Source organism: Podarcis melisellensis (genome assembly GCF_964234715.1).
Source record: "Podarcis melisellensis genome assembly, chromosome: 3".
Classification (NCBI taxonomy): Eukaryota; Metazoa; Chordata; class Lepidosauria; order Squamata; family Lacertidae; genus Podarcis; species Podarcis melisellensis.
Window position 1 is genome coordinate 82,939,647 of NC_138530.1, and position 18,073 is coordinate 82,957,719.

Here is an 18,073-nt window from a genome sequence, read left to right on the forward strand (position 1 = left end):
GAAACCTGCCTTGACTATTGCCAAGGACACTTCCCTGTGGTGGGGTCAACACACTGGGTTTCATAACAAATGGGTTGATTCGGAATTTAAGGTGACATGATTGCTGCCATCGGTGCATCGGGCATTCATCTGTGTAGCCCATCCATTATGTAAAATGGCACCCTTAACTAAATATTTTTGTTATTTTAGAAATATTTTAGATAACGTCCCATTTGTGGAGATGGAAACTTTTTGCTAAACCAAGCTGTCATGCGGGAGGTGATTTTTGAGGATTGGTGAGTAACCAAACATTGCAAAGCAAACATTTCCTTGTTCCCTGCAGTCAATCTCTCTGTCCTTGTGTCCTGAATTCACACATTGCAATTAGAAACCAAAATACATATACATGTAATTGTAGCTACACTCTCTCCAAGCAAATGAGCCTCTATAGGACCAGTATTGTCAGTAGGAAAGTATTCTGGAACATCTGACAGAAAAGGGATAATGGGGGAATCTTGGATGTAATGTACAAAGGTTTATTTATGACAATTTATAACTTGGGGTAAACAAACTGATGCCAATATAAAAAAAATAAGCCTACCGAGAGTCTGAAGTGATCTTTGTGCTTTTGATGTACCATTGATGTAAAGTGCTGATCACTTGGCTGAGGAAGCCGATTTTCTTCATCCAAAATGTCAAGAACACCTATTAATTTCCCTTCGATCAAATCTGTTTGCAAGACAGAAGCCAATAGGCTAGTTAATACAGTATATACAGAGTAGTGACAGTATATACAGTATATACAGAGTGTTACCAAGCAATACAAAGCTTGTACCTTTGCTAAATACATCTGCTCTTGAGTAATCTGCAGAATCTGCCAACAGCTATTCTATTAGCTGATATATTAAGTGGCTTAGCAGTAAATGTCAACAACCTAAGCAACAAACCTGTGGTTTGTCAACAATATGTGAATTCAGACGTTTTACAACAATTAGTTTTTGCAAAGTACCTCCAAATTGTGATTTCGTATTTTGATTTATCAGTCCCCCAAACAATCCAGGTTTATAGTGAGGCTCAGAACCAGACCTTAAAGTAAACTATGTTTAAGCAAACCACAGTTTCACATTATGTCCCTTCATTAAAATTTCAAAATATGGATCTCTTATCTAATATGAAAGGAGCAGGTGTAAAATACAGAACGTTTTCATTCAAAAAAAATCATGTGAAATGGCCCATTTCACCCTCCTGCTGCTTCCAAGAATGTTAAAGGTTAAGGAAAACAAAACAGATATACTACCATTCAATTTCAATGAAAACCACAGCAAATAAAACTTTTTTTACACAAACGGCATCTCAGAATTCAACATGCATACCTATACAGTCTTGGTTATCTACATAGTGGACTTCATTGACACCTAAACCTTCTTTCTGGTAAAGTTCTTGTTCCTATAATAGAAATAATGAAATTATCGTATGAGTAAAATACTGCTCATCTATCCAACTTCTCATATCCTTTACGTGAGGGCCGAAGGTACATGCTAGCAATGTCACACATGAGTGCCAGCACCATCCCTGTTTCTGACTTGGTTGTATTTCAAGTCAAGCTGATCCTGTGATAGAAGAACGAGTAATGTTCTCAGTGATGAGCCACTTGACAGTCTTAAGCAACCTGAACTTTGTGGCATGAAACAGTTCTGAAATAGCTCAGCACTTTTGCTCAAACTTCCCAAAAAAAACCAGCAGTCCTATATTTTTCTGGTGCCCTGAACCATCTCCTATGTCATTTGCTTTATTTGTTTCTGGGAATATGATTGTTCAGTATCTCGAACATCAGGCCTTTGTCAAATTGCTAGAGGTGCTATGAAGGCTGACCTTGTTCAAACAATTCCAGCATTGCTGTCTAACTAGCATCACCATGTGCACTGAAGTGGAAGCTGAAAAATAATGTTGTCATTTGGAAGTTTTTCTTCATGGTTTTCAAATCCAGAAGGGCATTCAAGCACATCAGTTATATGCATGCTCTTAAAGTGTTAATGATTCAGACACAACTTTTCTGTGCATCTTCGTAGAAGGAATTTCAAATCACTATTTTTTTATTTTAAAAAATTACATATATGGGGTATCTATGTAATGCAATATTTGTGTAACTTTTCTCAAAAGTCCATGAGACTCAAGGAGTTGACTCCTAGAATTGCTACAGGCAAAGATCTGCAGATGTATTGTATCTGCAGATCAGACACTGGTAATAGAAAAACCTCAGTGAAATGACTATAAACAACATGCATCGCATTCTAAAATGGTAGATGCGTTAAACTGTTGTGGCAAAAACAAGAGTCTTGTGGCACCTTAAAGACTAATGGATTTGTTCACTGAACAGCCTTATTAACTGGTCACTGTAAATACTTTGCTTTCAGGTACGTATCACTGGATTCTCCTGAATTTCACTCTGCATTCATTGTTGTATGTCCCATTCCCACCACCTGCCAAATGAGGATTACACTTCATGCATCTGAAGAAACGGACTGTGGTCCATGCCATAATAAATTTGTTATGGTTGTATACAATTACCTCTTTGAGAATCCTTTCGTTAAAGAACTGCTGCAGCTTCTCATTACAGTAGTTAATGCAAAACTGTTCAAAGCTGTTGTGTTCAAAATATTCTGTAAAATAAAGGAATTAATATGCTTTAAAATCAGTGGGGGCGTCGCTAGGAAATACACTTTTTATAATCTTATGTTGGTTTAAGGCACAGAGTTCCAACATTAGGTCTTCTGTGCAGGAAACACAGTTGCAATTCAGAAGAGTGAAGTTAGACTATCCCCTACTGTTCTCTTTTAAAATACAAAGGAAGTGCTCAGGTAGCAGCTCTGACTTTCTGCCGGTAATTGCATACAGAGTCGTGGACTCAATTCCTCTTCCCACCATGGGAATTCCAGTTGCATCCAAGGCTTAATGAGAACAATTTGTTGCCATATTTCTTTAGATTACTTCACATCTTCCATTAAGCTGAAGACAGGTAACATAGCCAGGGTAGCACAGTGGTTTAAAGAAGGAGCTTTGAAACAGGAACTCAGGGTATCTAATCTCTACCCAGCTTACTTGCTGATGTCCCAGTCTCCGGCTCCCACAGCTCCTTCTGCTATAGGTTGATAACACTGCTTGTTTATTGAATAATACCGCCAGACTACATAGCACTTTATAAAAAGGAAGTGTCACCACAACATAAATGCCAACATCTTGATCACTGCTTTGGGAAGGTTTCCTGGGATCAGGCTTAAGTCATTTGGACTTTTAGCTTCCCCCAATCCGATGTAACGCTCACTCTGCTTTGAATGTCAACAGACTTACACACAACGCTAAGTGATCACTCCAATGGAAGAAATACAGATCACTAACTAGGTCCCAGAGCACGGTCTGAAAGCAGATGATGCAATACAGCAACCATATTAAAGCTAAACAGCAATTTAGAGTTCCCTAGGCAAAAGACTTACCAAAACCTGCGATATCAAGAACTCCAATGAAAAAACAGGACGTCTCAAAAGGGAAACATTGGTTTACCCTGTTTACCACGTGGTCAAAGAGGTGACTGTAGACAGTTTTTGCCAGAGCATCACGTGCATTGTTCGCCTGTTCTACTTTGAGTGGAACCCTGCATGGTAACAAGAGGATATTTGTTCATTTCAGTTCTCCCCATTTTTGGTGGCAAGCCCTCACAACACAACTTCCCAAAATAAATGCAAAACGACAGAACGAAACAAGATATAATCTTCAAAACCTCAGATAACACCATGAATAAAGATCTAGTGATATTGCGTAATTTTCTTTTTCTTTTTTTTAAGCCTTTTTTGTCCTCTTAAAGGCTACAAGAAAAGGGGACAAGTGGAGTTCTTAGGGGAAGGAATTCCAGAAGCATGGGGGCCACCAATAAAAAGGCCGGGAGCCTAACACCCTTCAACTTTGGTGGAGGGCCCAATACCAGTAAAATCTTAAGTTTGCTGTTCCAACATGCATGCATTAAGGCAACAGACAGGAGTTTCACCACTTGAACATAGCTGTAGGGTGCCTGTACCTGAAAAGCAAAACAGAATGTGTGGAGTGGTTCATATGCCTTGGAGATAATGCTGGTCTTATGGCTGAGCTGAGCTTGCAAAATTGGAGCTGTTGTGTCTACAGCCCCAATGTGGAGACACCAATTTGCATGAATGGTGTCTCCCCCACATGGGTGCTGTATACACAGCAATGTCAATTTTCATTATAGCAGAGGATTGAAAAATGCTGCCACCCTCATGGAAACTGGGGCAGCCACAGTCACGCTACCTACATGGATGCATCGGTTCACGTGAAGACGAAGAAGAGTTAGATTTGATATCCCTCTTTATCACTACCTGAAGGAGTCTTAAAGCGGCTAACATTCTCCTTTCCCTTCCTCCCCCACAACAAACACTCTGTGAGGTGAGTTAGGCTGAGAGACTTCAGAGAAGTGTGACTGGCCCAAGGTCACCCAGCAGCTGCATGTGGAGGAGCGGAGACGCGAACCCAGTTCCCTAGATTACGAGTCTACCGCTCTTAACCACTACACTACACTGAGCCCAGACTGTCCGCAAGCCCAAAAACAGCCCCATGTGTTAGCAAGGCGATTATATGGAGTGCTGCTCTGTGGTGAACTCCTTTAAAAGAGGTCATACATCCTCTCTCTAGGCTCCCTGGAACTGCGTGAAAGCTGTATCCAAATACTGAGCACATAACATCTTCCTTCATTACGTAATACCAGGAAGAGCAGAAATTGATGTACTAATCCCTTGCATATCCTCTAGTTCCACTCTGTGGTAATAGGTAAAGAAGCTCTTTGGCATTGCTCATTTAACCACTTCAGTGCCCTCTGCCTCCCCCCCCCTTTTTAACTGTTTACATCCTGTTTAATGTAAGAAAGCACGCAAGATGAAAGATTGCTATTTAAAATGCTTAAAAGCCACAATCGGAAGGAAGCAGACTCAGTTAAAGTGGGAGAGCATGGAAGATGAAGGAAAGGCCGGATTCAAAACACTGGACCCCGAGGAGAAACTGCAAAGAAGAGAAGGAAGTGTCTCAAACAAGGAAAGGATATTACAGGTATATTTCTTTGAGGGCTGAGCCAAATGTGCTATTCTCAGCACACACAAAAAAGGTGTTTTAAAATTGACCTTCTTCCTGGTAACAATGATCTCATCACACAGCAATTTAGGTTCGGCAATGTGACACCACCCCTGAGGGCAAGAGAGACTTATTTGGACAATGCCTGTTCAGAAGAATTGCCCTCACTCAGAATTATTTTTATGGGCTACGTGATGTCACATGATGGGGGGTGGCATGAAATTATAGCCAATCAGGGACTATTGCAGCTACCTAAAACTCAAAATATTGGAGAGAAAGGAGGATCATCTATAGCCCAACCTCCTGTGAGGAGTGCCTTCTCATTGCAGTAACTAGCTACAAAAATGCACACCCTGTAACAAACCACCAGGAGCAGGGCGTGCCTTTTGTGGAAAGTTTGATTCGTTTTATTCACAAGCATACAGGTATGCACTGAAAACAGACATAGACACAAAGAAAGCTAACAATGAAAATAAGTTTTCCAAGACAGCTTTTCTGTTGTGATTGGGGGGGGGGATAGAAACTTTAAGACATTTCACTTCTTTGCCCTCTTCCCCCTTACCTTATTTGCAAAAAGAAAAGAGAAAAACAACCGAAAGCTGCACAGGGAATCTGATCTGTTTTGGGGGCAATTTTAAGCCCAGCCTGTTGAAAAAACACAATCCCATTTGCACTGAGATGCTGACACTGTCAGAGAAAAGGATTAGGAGTTACAGTCCTCTCTACACTGCGCTCTTCTCTAGGTCAACACAGAGAGGAATTGTAGAGAGCCTGCAGGGCAGCTGTCTAGCATTAGACCATTCTTAGGGGTATAAAAGGCAGGCTTTCCTCTATCGCAGTAACGCCTCTCCTTTGTGTAAAAACCCTATGTAAAGGCAAGCTGCTGTGCATTGGAATTCCCCGCTATTGCAAACCAAGTATCTCGGAAATGAAGGCTCTGTTCATCTGTTCATTAGGAATGGCTGCAGCTACATTACATTAGAGTGTAATTAGCCTTAATGTACTATCTCTTGATTTATCTTAGTGTAATAGGTACTGACAGCAATCCTATCTTATAAATAGAGGGAAGGTTCCTTTACATTCCCCTTCTGATACGTTTAAGAGCTCAGCGCTGTAATCCTCGTCGTTCATGTCAACTGCCAATCTTTTATATAAGGCACTAGGCACACCATAATTTTAGCCCCCCCCCCCAAAAAAATAACACCCCAGCAACTTTCCACAGTAGATTTCAGAATTAAAGGAAAATTGAAGAAAGAAGAAAGTAGTATACATTAACACCTGTAGTTTAGAAGTAACTATATAGTCATCTATACTATAAAATATGATGCTGCAGAACCTCTTCAAAACAGAATGCAAACTTATCCCTCAATATTATTTCTACAGTGTTGAGGGGTGGGCACACCAGCCCTAGAGATGTGAAGGCCTGGGAGGAAATGGAAAATGTGGGGCAGAACTCATTTCCCCCGTATTGTTCTGGATCCCCCCATTGTTTTGGAAACACAACAGGACAAAAAGCAGAAAAATGGGGGGACTGGGATTTTCCCCAATTCTTCCATTTCCCCCCTCCTCAGGCCTTCATAGCTCTACCCAACACTTTGGAATCTTGAAATATTAAGACAGCCAAAATGCTGTGGCTATAAGAAAAGATCAAATTCCATGCTCCCAGAAGTCACACAGGTGTCAAATTGCTCTTTTACAGGTTTATGGTTTGTCATGGGAATACTGGCGCAAGCAGCAGGGGACCAAGAATAAGGCAGGACCCATCTAAAATTCAAACCTGTGCCCCCATTACTGCATAATAGTTACATTAAAAACTATTTATTTATTAACTGTTACTATTATTAATAAATTGATTGCTCGCCCTTAACCAACAGGTCCCAGGAAGGTTACAACAACAATTAAAAAATCAGAAATTAAAAATGGCTAAATAAATTACAGAAAGGAAAGGAAAACACACACCTCAAGTTTGAAAGGCCAGGGTAAATAAATATGTCTTCAGCATTCGCCAAAAGCTCTATAGGGAGGATGCCAGATTTACCTCTGTGGGCTGAGAGCGGACTAAGGGTATGCCATGGGGAATGTCCTCTCCTAGGCCATCACTACCCCGAACATCTGGGAGCAGCAGAACTACTAAGAGGGTCCCTCTGCTGATCTTAACACCAAAGAAGGTTTGTAAGGAAGGGCAAACACTAGCACAACTGGTTCCAGAAATTAACCGACAATTTATTTGGACAGGGGCGTTTGAGTGTTTTCTAGGGACACACACATACACCCAAGTTAATAATCTGGCCACTGCATTTTGAACCAGTTGAAGTTTCCAAGTCGCCTTCAAGGGCAGCCCATGTACAGCGCATTAAAATAATCCAATCTGGAAGTCGCCAGAGCCATAGAGTACCATGGCCAAGTCATCTCTGTTTATCTCATCAAGCTCATCCCCACTACCTATTAAGCAGCTCATTCTTCCTAAATCTTAATACTTAAGTATTCTCTGTACTTTCAATTGGGAAAGTGCAGCAATCATCTTTTTTTTTTTTTTTTGTTCTTCCTTTAGTCATTCCAAAAGTGGCTGCATTTCCCACATTTTCATAGAATCACCGGGTAGTATTCTATTGTGTTTTACTCAGAGCAGGCCCATTTAAATTAACGAATGTGACTAAGTCAGGCCCATTAATTTGAGTGAGCATACTATGAGTAATGCCTGCTTGAATACTGCCCATAGAGTCGGTCAAGACCTCCAAGGTCACCTAGCCAAGCCTGCTGCAGATGTAGGAAATCCAGCTTTACAGTTTCTTTAATCAGTAGCCTTCAGCCTCTGCTGAAAACCTTCTGAAAATGGATGGTCTATCATTTTCCAAGCAAGTTTGCTCCACCGCTGAATAGTTAGTCATGTCAACAAGTTCTTGATCATGTTTATAATCTAAAAATGGGCACCTGCTTTGGTTTAGAAACCTGTTCAATATTTGACACAGAATTTAATCTAGACCTGGGGCTCCTCCAGATGCCCTAGTTATTGAGCATTTATCCTGATTTGCTTGCAAAAAGCTTATGTGGAAGTTAGATGATATCTGTTCTTTATTGAACAGTTGTTCCAATTTGTTATACAATCAGCATTCATCCCAATTTGCTTGTGGGGTGTTTATACATGTTCTCATTGGCCAGTCGGTCATCTCATGTTTTCCCGTCACTTTCCTAACTGCAAAAGTTCTGTTTCTGAATTAGGGCGACCCCTTGAATAGCGCAAACCTAAACTTGAATCCCTCCCACAAAATACTGACAGCTTGTTCGGTTCTGCCATCCTATAGCACGGAAAGGAAACTTTTGGTTAAAGATGAAGTTCATCTCACCTTTTGTACCCTGGGAAAGTACACCTTGATTTATTAGAGGGGGGGTAGAAACAATGCCCACTGAAAGTTGTTGAAGTGAATGAAGATGGAAACTCATGATATAGCAGTGTTTTAAAGGCCCTCCTGGATGGCAAGTAGGTTTACTGGCTCCCCTCAAGAAAACATGGGAGGGTAGTGCACCAAATGGGCTTTCAAGTCCCCCACTTCTGAAAGGTCAGTGTGTGATGGGGCATGGAGGGCTACAACAGTTGAGGAAAATTGGGGCAACTCAGCAGGACTGCCTTGAACAAGTGGAAGTGTCTTTTCACCATGAGCGCAGCAGTGATTGCAGTGTCTGCTGCTCTGTATCCTTCTCCTTGTACAGAATGACCTCCTTCCCCACTGCTGCCCTCCCACCAGCTGCATTAAGTCAGAGGTGATCTCGAAGTGGCAACACATTCTCATTCTGTCCATTAAGACTTCTTCCCACTGGATTGGCGCCTTCTCTTTTTGAGGAAAAGCCAGCCTCTTCAGAGAAAGCGAACCTAAGCACATGGTATGCAAAGGTACGAACTTTGGGCTCTTGACACAATGTCATGTAATTAAAATGGAAATTTGGGGTGAAGCCCGCGTCAAACCAAACCAAGTCATCTTGCAGAAGTAGGCAAGGTTCTCAGATAGCGTAAATCACTGGTAAGATGAATCATTGCGAGCGTGAGCTGTTAATAGCCGAAGTGACTGAACAGAACCCATCCACAATTCAAGCAATGTTGACAGGAGACAAACCGTTTACATAGCAGGCTATTTGCATAACTCATGCCTATAAAGCGGCAGTTCTGCTGCACAGTGCTGCAAACCACACACACAAAAGAGTAAGTTGCAGTGCTTAAAGAACTGAGAGAACATTGGAGTTTTCCACTTCCATCTTTAAAATGTTCCAAGGAGCCGTGCAGGCTGTACGCTTAGTACAAACATCATGCTTACTCCCGGGTTTTAAGCAATTATTGTTATGCGAATATGGATTCAAGCTGTGCCGAGACACACTGCAAGGCATTTTCACTTTCCCTGCTAGCGTTTGACAGGTTAATCATTAACAAAACTGCCAGGCAATTTTTTTCCCCTTACCGTTATTGCACAGATATATTCTCTCTTGCACACTGGGATGAAAGGGAGACAGAAATAAATTTGGCACAGCAACAGATGTTTTATTGCTCTTCGGAAAGTGCTATTCATCTTGCAGAACAAAGCAAAAAGGAAAAAGGAAAGGAACGCAACTCTAAATTTCTATTTCGCCATAAACAGTTGCAAGTAAGACATTTCCGAATAGCTCAAAGCAAAGATTTAATAGGCAATTTTTACAATCTCCGTTTTTTTTAAAAAGACAACTACCATGTAGGGCAGCTGTTTGGGGTGGGTGGGGGGAGAGGAACAAAGAGAAACACACTGCTTTTCTGAGCCACTTACTTTATAACCGTTCCTTTGGTGCCCCCTGCTGTTGTCAGCATGACTCTGGTGGTGAGGCTTACACGCAAATCATCCTGGTCCAAGCCGAGGAGCTCTGCACAGCATTCCAGAGACTGGCTAGATTTATTCTTCAGAGTGCAACCACCTATTTTTTAAAAGCAAGAGCAAAAGGGGGGGGGGGGAAACAGTTAAAAAGTGGGTTCAAAAAAAAATCATTAAAGTAAGGAACCAGCAACTGCCTACAAAGTCCTTTTCTTTATACAGCTACTTGTAACACACAGCACAAACTATTCCACAAAGCATGAATGAACAAGGCAGAATCACACACATAATAATAGGCATATCTCTTAAGAAAAAAAATACCGTATTTTTTGCTCTATAAGACTCATTTTTTCCCTCCTAAAAAGTAAGGGGAAATGTGTGTGTGTCTTATGGAGCGAATGCAGGCTGCGCAGCTATCCCAGAAGCCAGAACAGCAAGAAGGATTGCTGCTTTCACTGTGCAGCGATCCCTCTTGCTGTTCTGGCTTCTGAGATTCAGAATATTTTTTCTCTTGTTTTCCTCCTCCAAAAACTAGGTGCGTCTTGTGGTCTGGTGTGTCTTATAGAGTGAAAAATACGGTAAATCACCACACACAAACAAGGAATCCTCTGTGTTCCTTTGCTGAAGCGCACCAACTTTTCACCAAAGCTCGATGCAAAATGAAACAAAAGTTACTGATCTAACCAGAAGTGCTGCCAGCTTCTTCAAAATCAATATTCCCGAGGTGTAGAACGCCAGCCACCACCCGGAAGAGATCCAGCTTCTCTTCATCGTCTAAACCAATCTTCTTCATCGCAGTGCACATTCTGTTAAAGTCTCCGTGATCATCGAGCAGAGGATCTTTCAGGGAGCCTGATTTCAAGTACTATAAAAGCAAAACAAAAGCAGTCTCAAAATGCTTGGAACTAATATTTCCATTGGTGAACATCCAGCCAAAAGTGTATTTGATGGAAAGAGCTCAGAAATACCACACATAAAAATCAAGATTTGTTTTCTAGCAAGGTTTGTCTAGCATTATAGATCAATGTGGAGGACTATGCTGAATGTGGAGAAAGGAGTATATGGGGCAGAGTGATTTGAAACTTCACAAAGACCTACTAGAAGAATGTATGGAAGTAGTGTTAAATATGAGAAGTATCTTCTCATTTAGAAAATCTTCAAGAAAACAGCCCTTAAGAGTGAGGGCAGGAATTATTGTCCTCACTCTGAATAGGCTTCATAGCATTCTGACAGGGTAGCGTGACACTGTCACGGATGCTACATGATCCTCAACTGTTTGCTGTCACATAATCAGGTCAAAGCAGCCTGAGAAAGCAGTCAAACATTTCGGCATTAATCAAGTAGCTGCATAAGGAGGAGCCAAGGGCAAAGGAAGTTGCCTCACACTAATTCAGATCATTGGTTGATGTAGCTCAGAACTGTCAAAGCTGACTAGGAGCTCACTCCAGTGTTTTGGAAGGGAATCATTTGCAGACCTACATGGAAATGTCAAGGGTTGATCTTTGAATAAGTTCTAACACTGAGCTACAGGCCCATCCCCATTTTGGCCCCCATAAAATGGAACAAAAATGTCTGCTTGCGAACATTTGGTTCAGGCCCAATGTTAACATTCCTCAGTTTTGGCACAAGAAAAGTCAGGCGACAGCAATATACACAGATTATGAATGAAGTGTGGGATCATAAAATTCAGCAGAAAAACAAACACTGGTCTGGCAAACAGAACTGTGTATAGAAGTCCATAGCCCGGTTCTTATGAACTTTTATAGTGCATAAGAATTCACCAGGCAATGGGTTTTTTGTGGGGAGGGAAAGTTACACACAGTCATGGTTATTCAGCTGTTTTGAGTTCAAACATCACACACCACCACCACCTCTAAAATCTAAACATTTTAACTAAAAAGCAAGCTACTACATGCAAGGGTGTGGGGAAGCATGCAGAAAAATAATCCTTAAATCTTAAAAGTTCACTGTAAACCCAAAGAGAAGATGCAATTTGACTTGCATTGTACCCACTTTAATCCCAAACAAGGGAAACACTGATCTAATCATCTAAGAATAAAAATGCTAACATGCATCTGAAAAATTCACATCACGTAGCAATTTAATGAAATTAAAATTTCAAATTATACAAAGTGATCACCTCATCTTCCTGATAGGAAAAGGATAAAAATAATGTAAGCATTAATTGATTACTCCGCTTACTATTATTAAAACATGTTCAAGGAGGTTTAAAGATGAAACAACAAAGATGACTTATACAATGGAATAGCTTGATGAAAGAGAATAACTTATAGTTAGAAAGGGCAGGTGACATTCTTAGGAATCAATTCCAAGATCCATACCGAGATCACAGACTATATATTTGTTTAAAACCGAAGACAGAATTTGCATTCTAATATACCTCTGAAAATAGGTCATCCTTCAAGATCACATATCTATATTTAAAAGGATCCCTGTATTTACAAGATGGATCTTCTCTTCATTTAACATTAACAATCCCTTCAAGTTTTTGACACCAGGCTCATTCACATGGCTTTTAGCCCACAACAACCAAAGCTTTTGATCAGTAGAGGGGTCAAGTAGATGTAAAAGACACATATCACCCACTGAACTGAGAGGAAGTTAGTTTTTTCACATGGCATCCACATAAGATGGACGGGTGGAAGGAAAAAGAAAAGTCAGGGCTCCCCGCACCTTTAACAGTTGAACTGAAGAGGGAATTTCAACAGGTGAAGTTTGTGACACAGCAGAAACCCTATCCCCTTTTTTCACCTGACCACCCTTCACCCGCACCACAGCTGTGAGAGCATGTCTTACGCCAATGATGGCCAAACTTGGTCCTCCAGCTGTTTTGGGACTACAATTCCCATCATCCCTGACCACTGATCCTGTTAGCTAGGGATGATGGGAGCTGTAGTCCCAAAACAGCTGGAGAGCCAAGTTTGGCCATCACTGTCTTATGCAATCCGTGGCTAAAAGTTTATTTAAGACCCTCAAGTGCCACTGGTCCAAGCAGTTGTGTGTGTGAATAAATACATAGTTATAAAGCAATGCCCACTCATGGCTAAATGAAGTTGGTGGTGCATTCTTTATATGACTGATCCTTTGGAGAGAATACTGTCATTTTTATTTAATTTTTTTAATTATTACTTACACGTGTCTTATAATAGTAATAAAAATTAATGTCTCCGCACTACATAGTGATACTAGGAGTTGGGCAAATTACTTGATTGGACATTGCAACAGCTCCAAGTTACCACGAACAGATGAATTACTAAATAATCCTAAAGGTGCCAGTACATAAGCCAACTGTTCTCCAATGTGCTTTCTGGGGTACGAATATAAACCATTCCTACATGCCCAAAGAGCATTGCAAGTTACAGAGAGAAACCATGAGTAGCTACTAACCTAAGCCCATTTTAGGCTTGTGGTACCAGCACTTCACTATAGGCCTGATGCTATGCTGCCATATTAGCGATAAAGCACTGATGTGGCAAGAAGATTTGCACTGAGAAAGGGATTTTTTCCCCTCTTGCCTCACTAGCTAAGACTTCATGGCAGCCCCCTTGTAAGAGCAACCAATAATGGACCACAATTGCAATTGTTGTGGGCACTCACATGGGGAGTGAAGCATTTCTGTGAACAGGTACCCACCTGGAGGCTATATACTGGCGATGACTAGGGAGTGGGGAGGTAGGGAAATCAGGATCAACAACAATCCAGCCCAACAGCATACCTTTACTGAATTTTGCTTTTCTGCTTTTTTAGTTTACTGAGACCAGCATTACAATATACACTCTGTACGTTTGGGCTTCTGCAGGTATTTAAACTCAACAATGTAGTGAAATGTTAAACTACACAGCAAGCAAAAAATACCTGCTGTGTTGTTGTTGTTTAATTTCTTTAAATAGTCAGATTGGGGTGGGGTGGGGAATCCAATTGTGTATTCAATTATAGGCCACTTTCCCTAAAGAATGTGTGCCAACGAAATTTCAGTGGCTACAACTTGGGCACATAGGCAAGAACAGAACCTCCCAAGATTAATCCATATATACATGAATAAAAGTTCAGTTCATAAAGGGAAGCCACAGCTGAGACAATGGGTCCTAGTTGAAATGCCCTTACATAGAGCAGTGGATAGGTTTTCCAGCTGCACATTAGGATCTGCATGCACTAACAGATGGCTGCTGTCATTTTTGACAGTGCCAATCATTTGTCTGAAGTAGTAGTGGTGGTGACATTCAGTCCCTGTTCTCAAACAAGGATCAGTGCTGCCAAACTGCTTGCATACAAAGCAAAAATAAGTCGTACCATGTGAACCAGATGTGAAATAGCAGCAAGCGATGGCGGCAGCAAATGCTGCTGCTGCTTTGCAAAGTCTGAGCTTTTAAACATGAATGTAAAACATACGGAGTAGCTCTCATACCTGAGGACTTTTGCGGTTCTGTAAAATTTGCTTATCTGTTTCTTTGGTGGCAAAGTACTGAGTGCAACCACGATTCAAATACTGTTGTGAAGCAAAGGAAAACAAAAGATACAATTAACAACAAAAATTATAGAAGGAAGTAGAAAAATATGGTGTATCGTCATCATGTTACAGGATGTAATTGTAACATCATGTTACAGAATTGTAAATTTGCCTTGAGGCCTACTTTATGGTCTCATTTACATCCTAAGGTAAAGGTAAAAGTAAAGGGACCCCTGACTATTAGCTCCAGTCGTGGATGACTCTGGGGTTGCGGCGCTCATCTCGCTTTATTGGCTAAGGGAGCCAGCGTACAGCTTCCAGGTCATGTGGCCAACATGACTAAGCCACTTCTGGCGAACCAGAGCAGCACACAGAAACGCCGTTTACCTTCCCACTGGAGAGGTACGTATTTATCTACTTGCACTTTGACGTGCTTTCGAACTGCTAGGTGGGCAGGAGCTGGGACCGAGCAACGGGAGCTCACCCCGTCGCGGGGATTCGAACCGCCGACCTTCTGATCAACAAGTCCTAGGCTTTGTGGTTTAACCCACAGCACCACCCGTGTCCCTCTCATTTACATCCTATTATACATTTAATTATTTGAAAATGCAGGTATTATTTCTGGGTTAGATCAAGACTTGCTCTTCCATGAATAGAAGGGGTCCTATGTGGAACAGACTGATATCCAGTGGAAGTTCCCACCAGTGGATAGGGAGGGGAGATTTGAGCTAAATTCTTCCTATGACTGCAGCCCCTCAGCACCACTTTCCGTACTGTTCAGAAGAACAGGCCAACTTTTCAGTGCAGATTTTTGGGGGTGGGTGGGATGGGGAAATCAGCATAAATCGCCTCTTCAATTCCTCCAGTGGAAATATTGCCTGAGCTGTTCATGAGACCTCTGGGTCAAACCCAATATACTTTAAAATCAGGACAGTGGAACAAATGGACCCTTAAAACGAAATTCAGAGAAAAACAACACCCATGGACTGTTCATAATACATCGCTACAGCGAATTGTATGGTAAAAATGAACTAGAGCAGATAGCAATTTTTTTAAAAAAATAATTAAAGCAAGTCATAGTGGGCAGTATTTGTGCTGTTGGAACATTTTGTTTTACCACGACACTGAATTCCTTCCTAACATTTTGTTCTGATTTCATATTATGTGTCAGCCTGCAAACCATCCCACGCCTTGTGTAACAGGACACTAACACAAATAAAATGCTTATATGCCTGAAAAGATCTAACTGATAAAAAATAAGTTAAGAGGAGAATGCATCAATATGATGACAAGTTGAAGATTCAACCACTTTGGGCACAAAAATCAAGGTTTAGTACAGGGATAGCCAACTTGGCAGCTTCCAGTTGTTGTTGGATTCCCAACTCTCATCAACCCAAGCCAGCAGGGACAATTGCCAGGGATGATGGGAATTGTAGTCCAGAATCACCTGGATGGCACCATGTTGGCTACCCTGGTTTCATGTCTGAATTGAAACAACAACTTCACTGTAAGCATCCTGCAAGATGGAGGAAAGTGGGAAGGAAGAACAATCAACTCACTCTAAAATTATCTGGCGAATTTAAATAAAGTTTCTCTCTTATATCTTCAGAGGCTCCAGCACACAGCCTGTAGAAAATATGGTAATTCCTTTCTTCTTTGCCTTGAACGCAGATCCTCGATTTCTCCAGCAGATAATGTGACACAAATCCACCAACTACTGAATTCTAGGAGGGGAAAAATAAAGCTTTTCTGAATGAGGAAATGGTTATGTTTAAAAGGATTTCCCAAATGAGATTACAGAAAGAAAAGGGAAGCTCCTGTGCAAACCTACCATGCACAAAAAAGTACTGATACCTTTTCATTGAAATGGATTTCGACAAATTTTCCAAAGCGACTACTGTTGTTGTTACGAACGGTCTTTGCATTTCCAAAGGCTTCTAGAAGGGGGTTGGCTATTAAAATAAGAAGAATAAAATGAAAGTGGCTTAATATGATTTTTTTTCCATTTGAAGCAAAGGTGGGGAGAATAACTATTTAAAGCACAGAAAAGCAACCTCAATTTTTAAATCCCTAAACGTGTTACTCTCTCAAAGAATTTGAATAAAATTACATTTTTCAAAATAAATTATAAGCAGATCATCTTATATATTTATAGATAAACACACAATCATTTCCACCCTTCCATCCTTTTTTTAATACACAATTCAAGAAAGAAACCCTCAAGAAAATCTATAAGGCAAGTTAGACTTTGCTCCAGTTCTTAAGATGCTGCCTAGAAACGGTCAGCATTATCAGGTGAGCAAAAGCTAGCTTTGGACAGAAAAAAAGTCACACATTCAATAGCTTGTTTAAAGCAACTGCAGCTGCATCCCCAAGCACATGAATTATCTCATTCCTTGAGAGAAGGACAATGCACAAGGCCTGCTAGCTGCTTCTGTGATCCCCAGATCAGGGCAACTATCTGATGATAACGGAAAGGACAGCCCTGATCCCATGGCTCAGCTATAAACACAAACAGAACCACTGGCCTTGCAACAAGCAGGTGCCTGGACTCTTGCCCAGACTATGGCGTTTAAGCTGTGCTGTCGCATCACTGGGCCAGCAAAGACTGCACTCCTCCTTCAGCAACTAACCGAGCCATCAAAAACAATGCAAAACAGTATAAGCACGTGGCCACTTGCAATGGTGGACTGCTTTCCCCAGGGAGACCCCTCTGGCACCATCTTTATCTAGTTTTAGGCTCCAGGTAAAAGCTTTCTTTTTCACCTGGGCTTTGGCCCCTGGATTTGAAGGGTTTTTAAGTATCTAGTGTGGCAGGATCTGTAAGTCCTGTCTTTTATTGAGGTTTAAAAAAGTTTTTATTCTGCTTATTGCAGTTGGTTTTAGTATTTCTACCGAGCCTATGAGTTACTTCCATGAGTAAAGCAACTAATAACTGATACAAAGTAGTAGTAGTAGTAGTAGTAGTAGTAGTAGTAGTAGTAGTAGTAGTAGTAATAGGCTATAGTTTCCCAATGGTGAGGAAATTTTCCATGCAGGGCAGGTATGAGGCAAATTAACAATATTATGCAGATGCAGGCATCATTTGTACAAAACAAAGCTACTGATATCGCTCACAGCAATATCACCGTAATGCAGGGATGGGGAACCTGAGGCCCTCAAGTTGCTGTTGCACCACAACTCCCATCATTCCTCACCAAGAGACATGCTGTCTTGCTGCTAAAGGTCCAGCACCAGTGGGGAGGCCCACATGTTCCCACACCTGTTCTATAATTGTCCTGCTTGACCAGACCACAGCTTACATAGTCCAGCATTCTATTTCCAACAGCAGAGGCTTCTGGGAAACCTTAAGAAAGGTATATTTATCACTGGCTCTGCTGTACCTCCCACCATTTGGCATGTAATATCAAGCCTCAGCAGGGATGTTGCACTCAAGGAAGTCCCCATTTAGGTCCCGTCCTCCTCAGATTCACATTACTGCTACACACACACGTTTAGCTAACGCCACATTTTAAAATTGCCTTTGCCTCAGAAAACATTTATTTATTTAGTCCCAACAATGTTTTAGGAATTGGGAAGGGGGGGAGACAGAAGTACAAGCATTAAAAAGGAATTTGGACTTCTGTCTCTAAGGATGTTTAAAGAAAACAAAAAGTACTGATCTCAA

At 41.2% G+C, this 18,073-nt stretch overlaps 1 protein-coding gene across 5 annotated transcripts in view; it reads right to left on the minus strand.

Moving 5' to 3' along the window:
* The window catches only part of MYO6 (myosin VI), a 112,970-nt gene that overhangs the window by 44,947 nt on the left and 49,950 nt on the right, over window positions 1-18,073 (minus strand). For 4 of the 5 annotated variants that reach the window (XM_081904850.1, XM_081904849.1, XM_081904852.1 and 1 more), the window contains exons 8-16: window positions 16,261-16,358; window positions 15,966-16,130; window positions 14,365-14,445; window positions 10,623-10,803; window positions 9,897-10,041; window positions 3,471-3,628; window positions 2,548-2,639; window positions 1,353-1,425; window positions 581-708 (exon numbers count right to left, since the gene is read on the minus strand). In XM_081904850.1, coding sequence (XP_081760976.1) covers window positions 581-708; window positions 1,353-1,425; window positions 2,548-2,639; window positions 3,471-3,628; window positions 9,897-10,041; window positions 10,623-10,803; window positions 14,365-14,445; window positions 15,966-16,130; window positions 16,261-16,358 — 1,121 coding nt within the window. Of the gene's footprint in view, window positions 1-580; window positions 709-1,352; window positions 1,426-2,547; window positions 2,640-3,470; window positions 3,629-4,999; window positions 5,041-9,557; window positions 9,590-9,896; window positions 10,042-10,622; window positions 10,804-14,364; window positions 14,446-15,965; window positions 16,131-16,260; window positions 16,359-18,073 lie in introns of those variants that run through there. The other variant, XM_081904853.1, reaches the window with a different exon arrangement.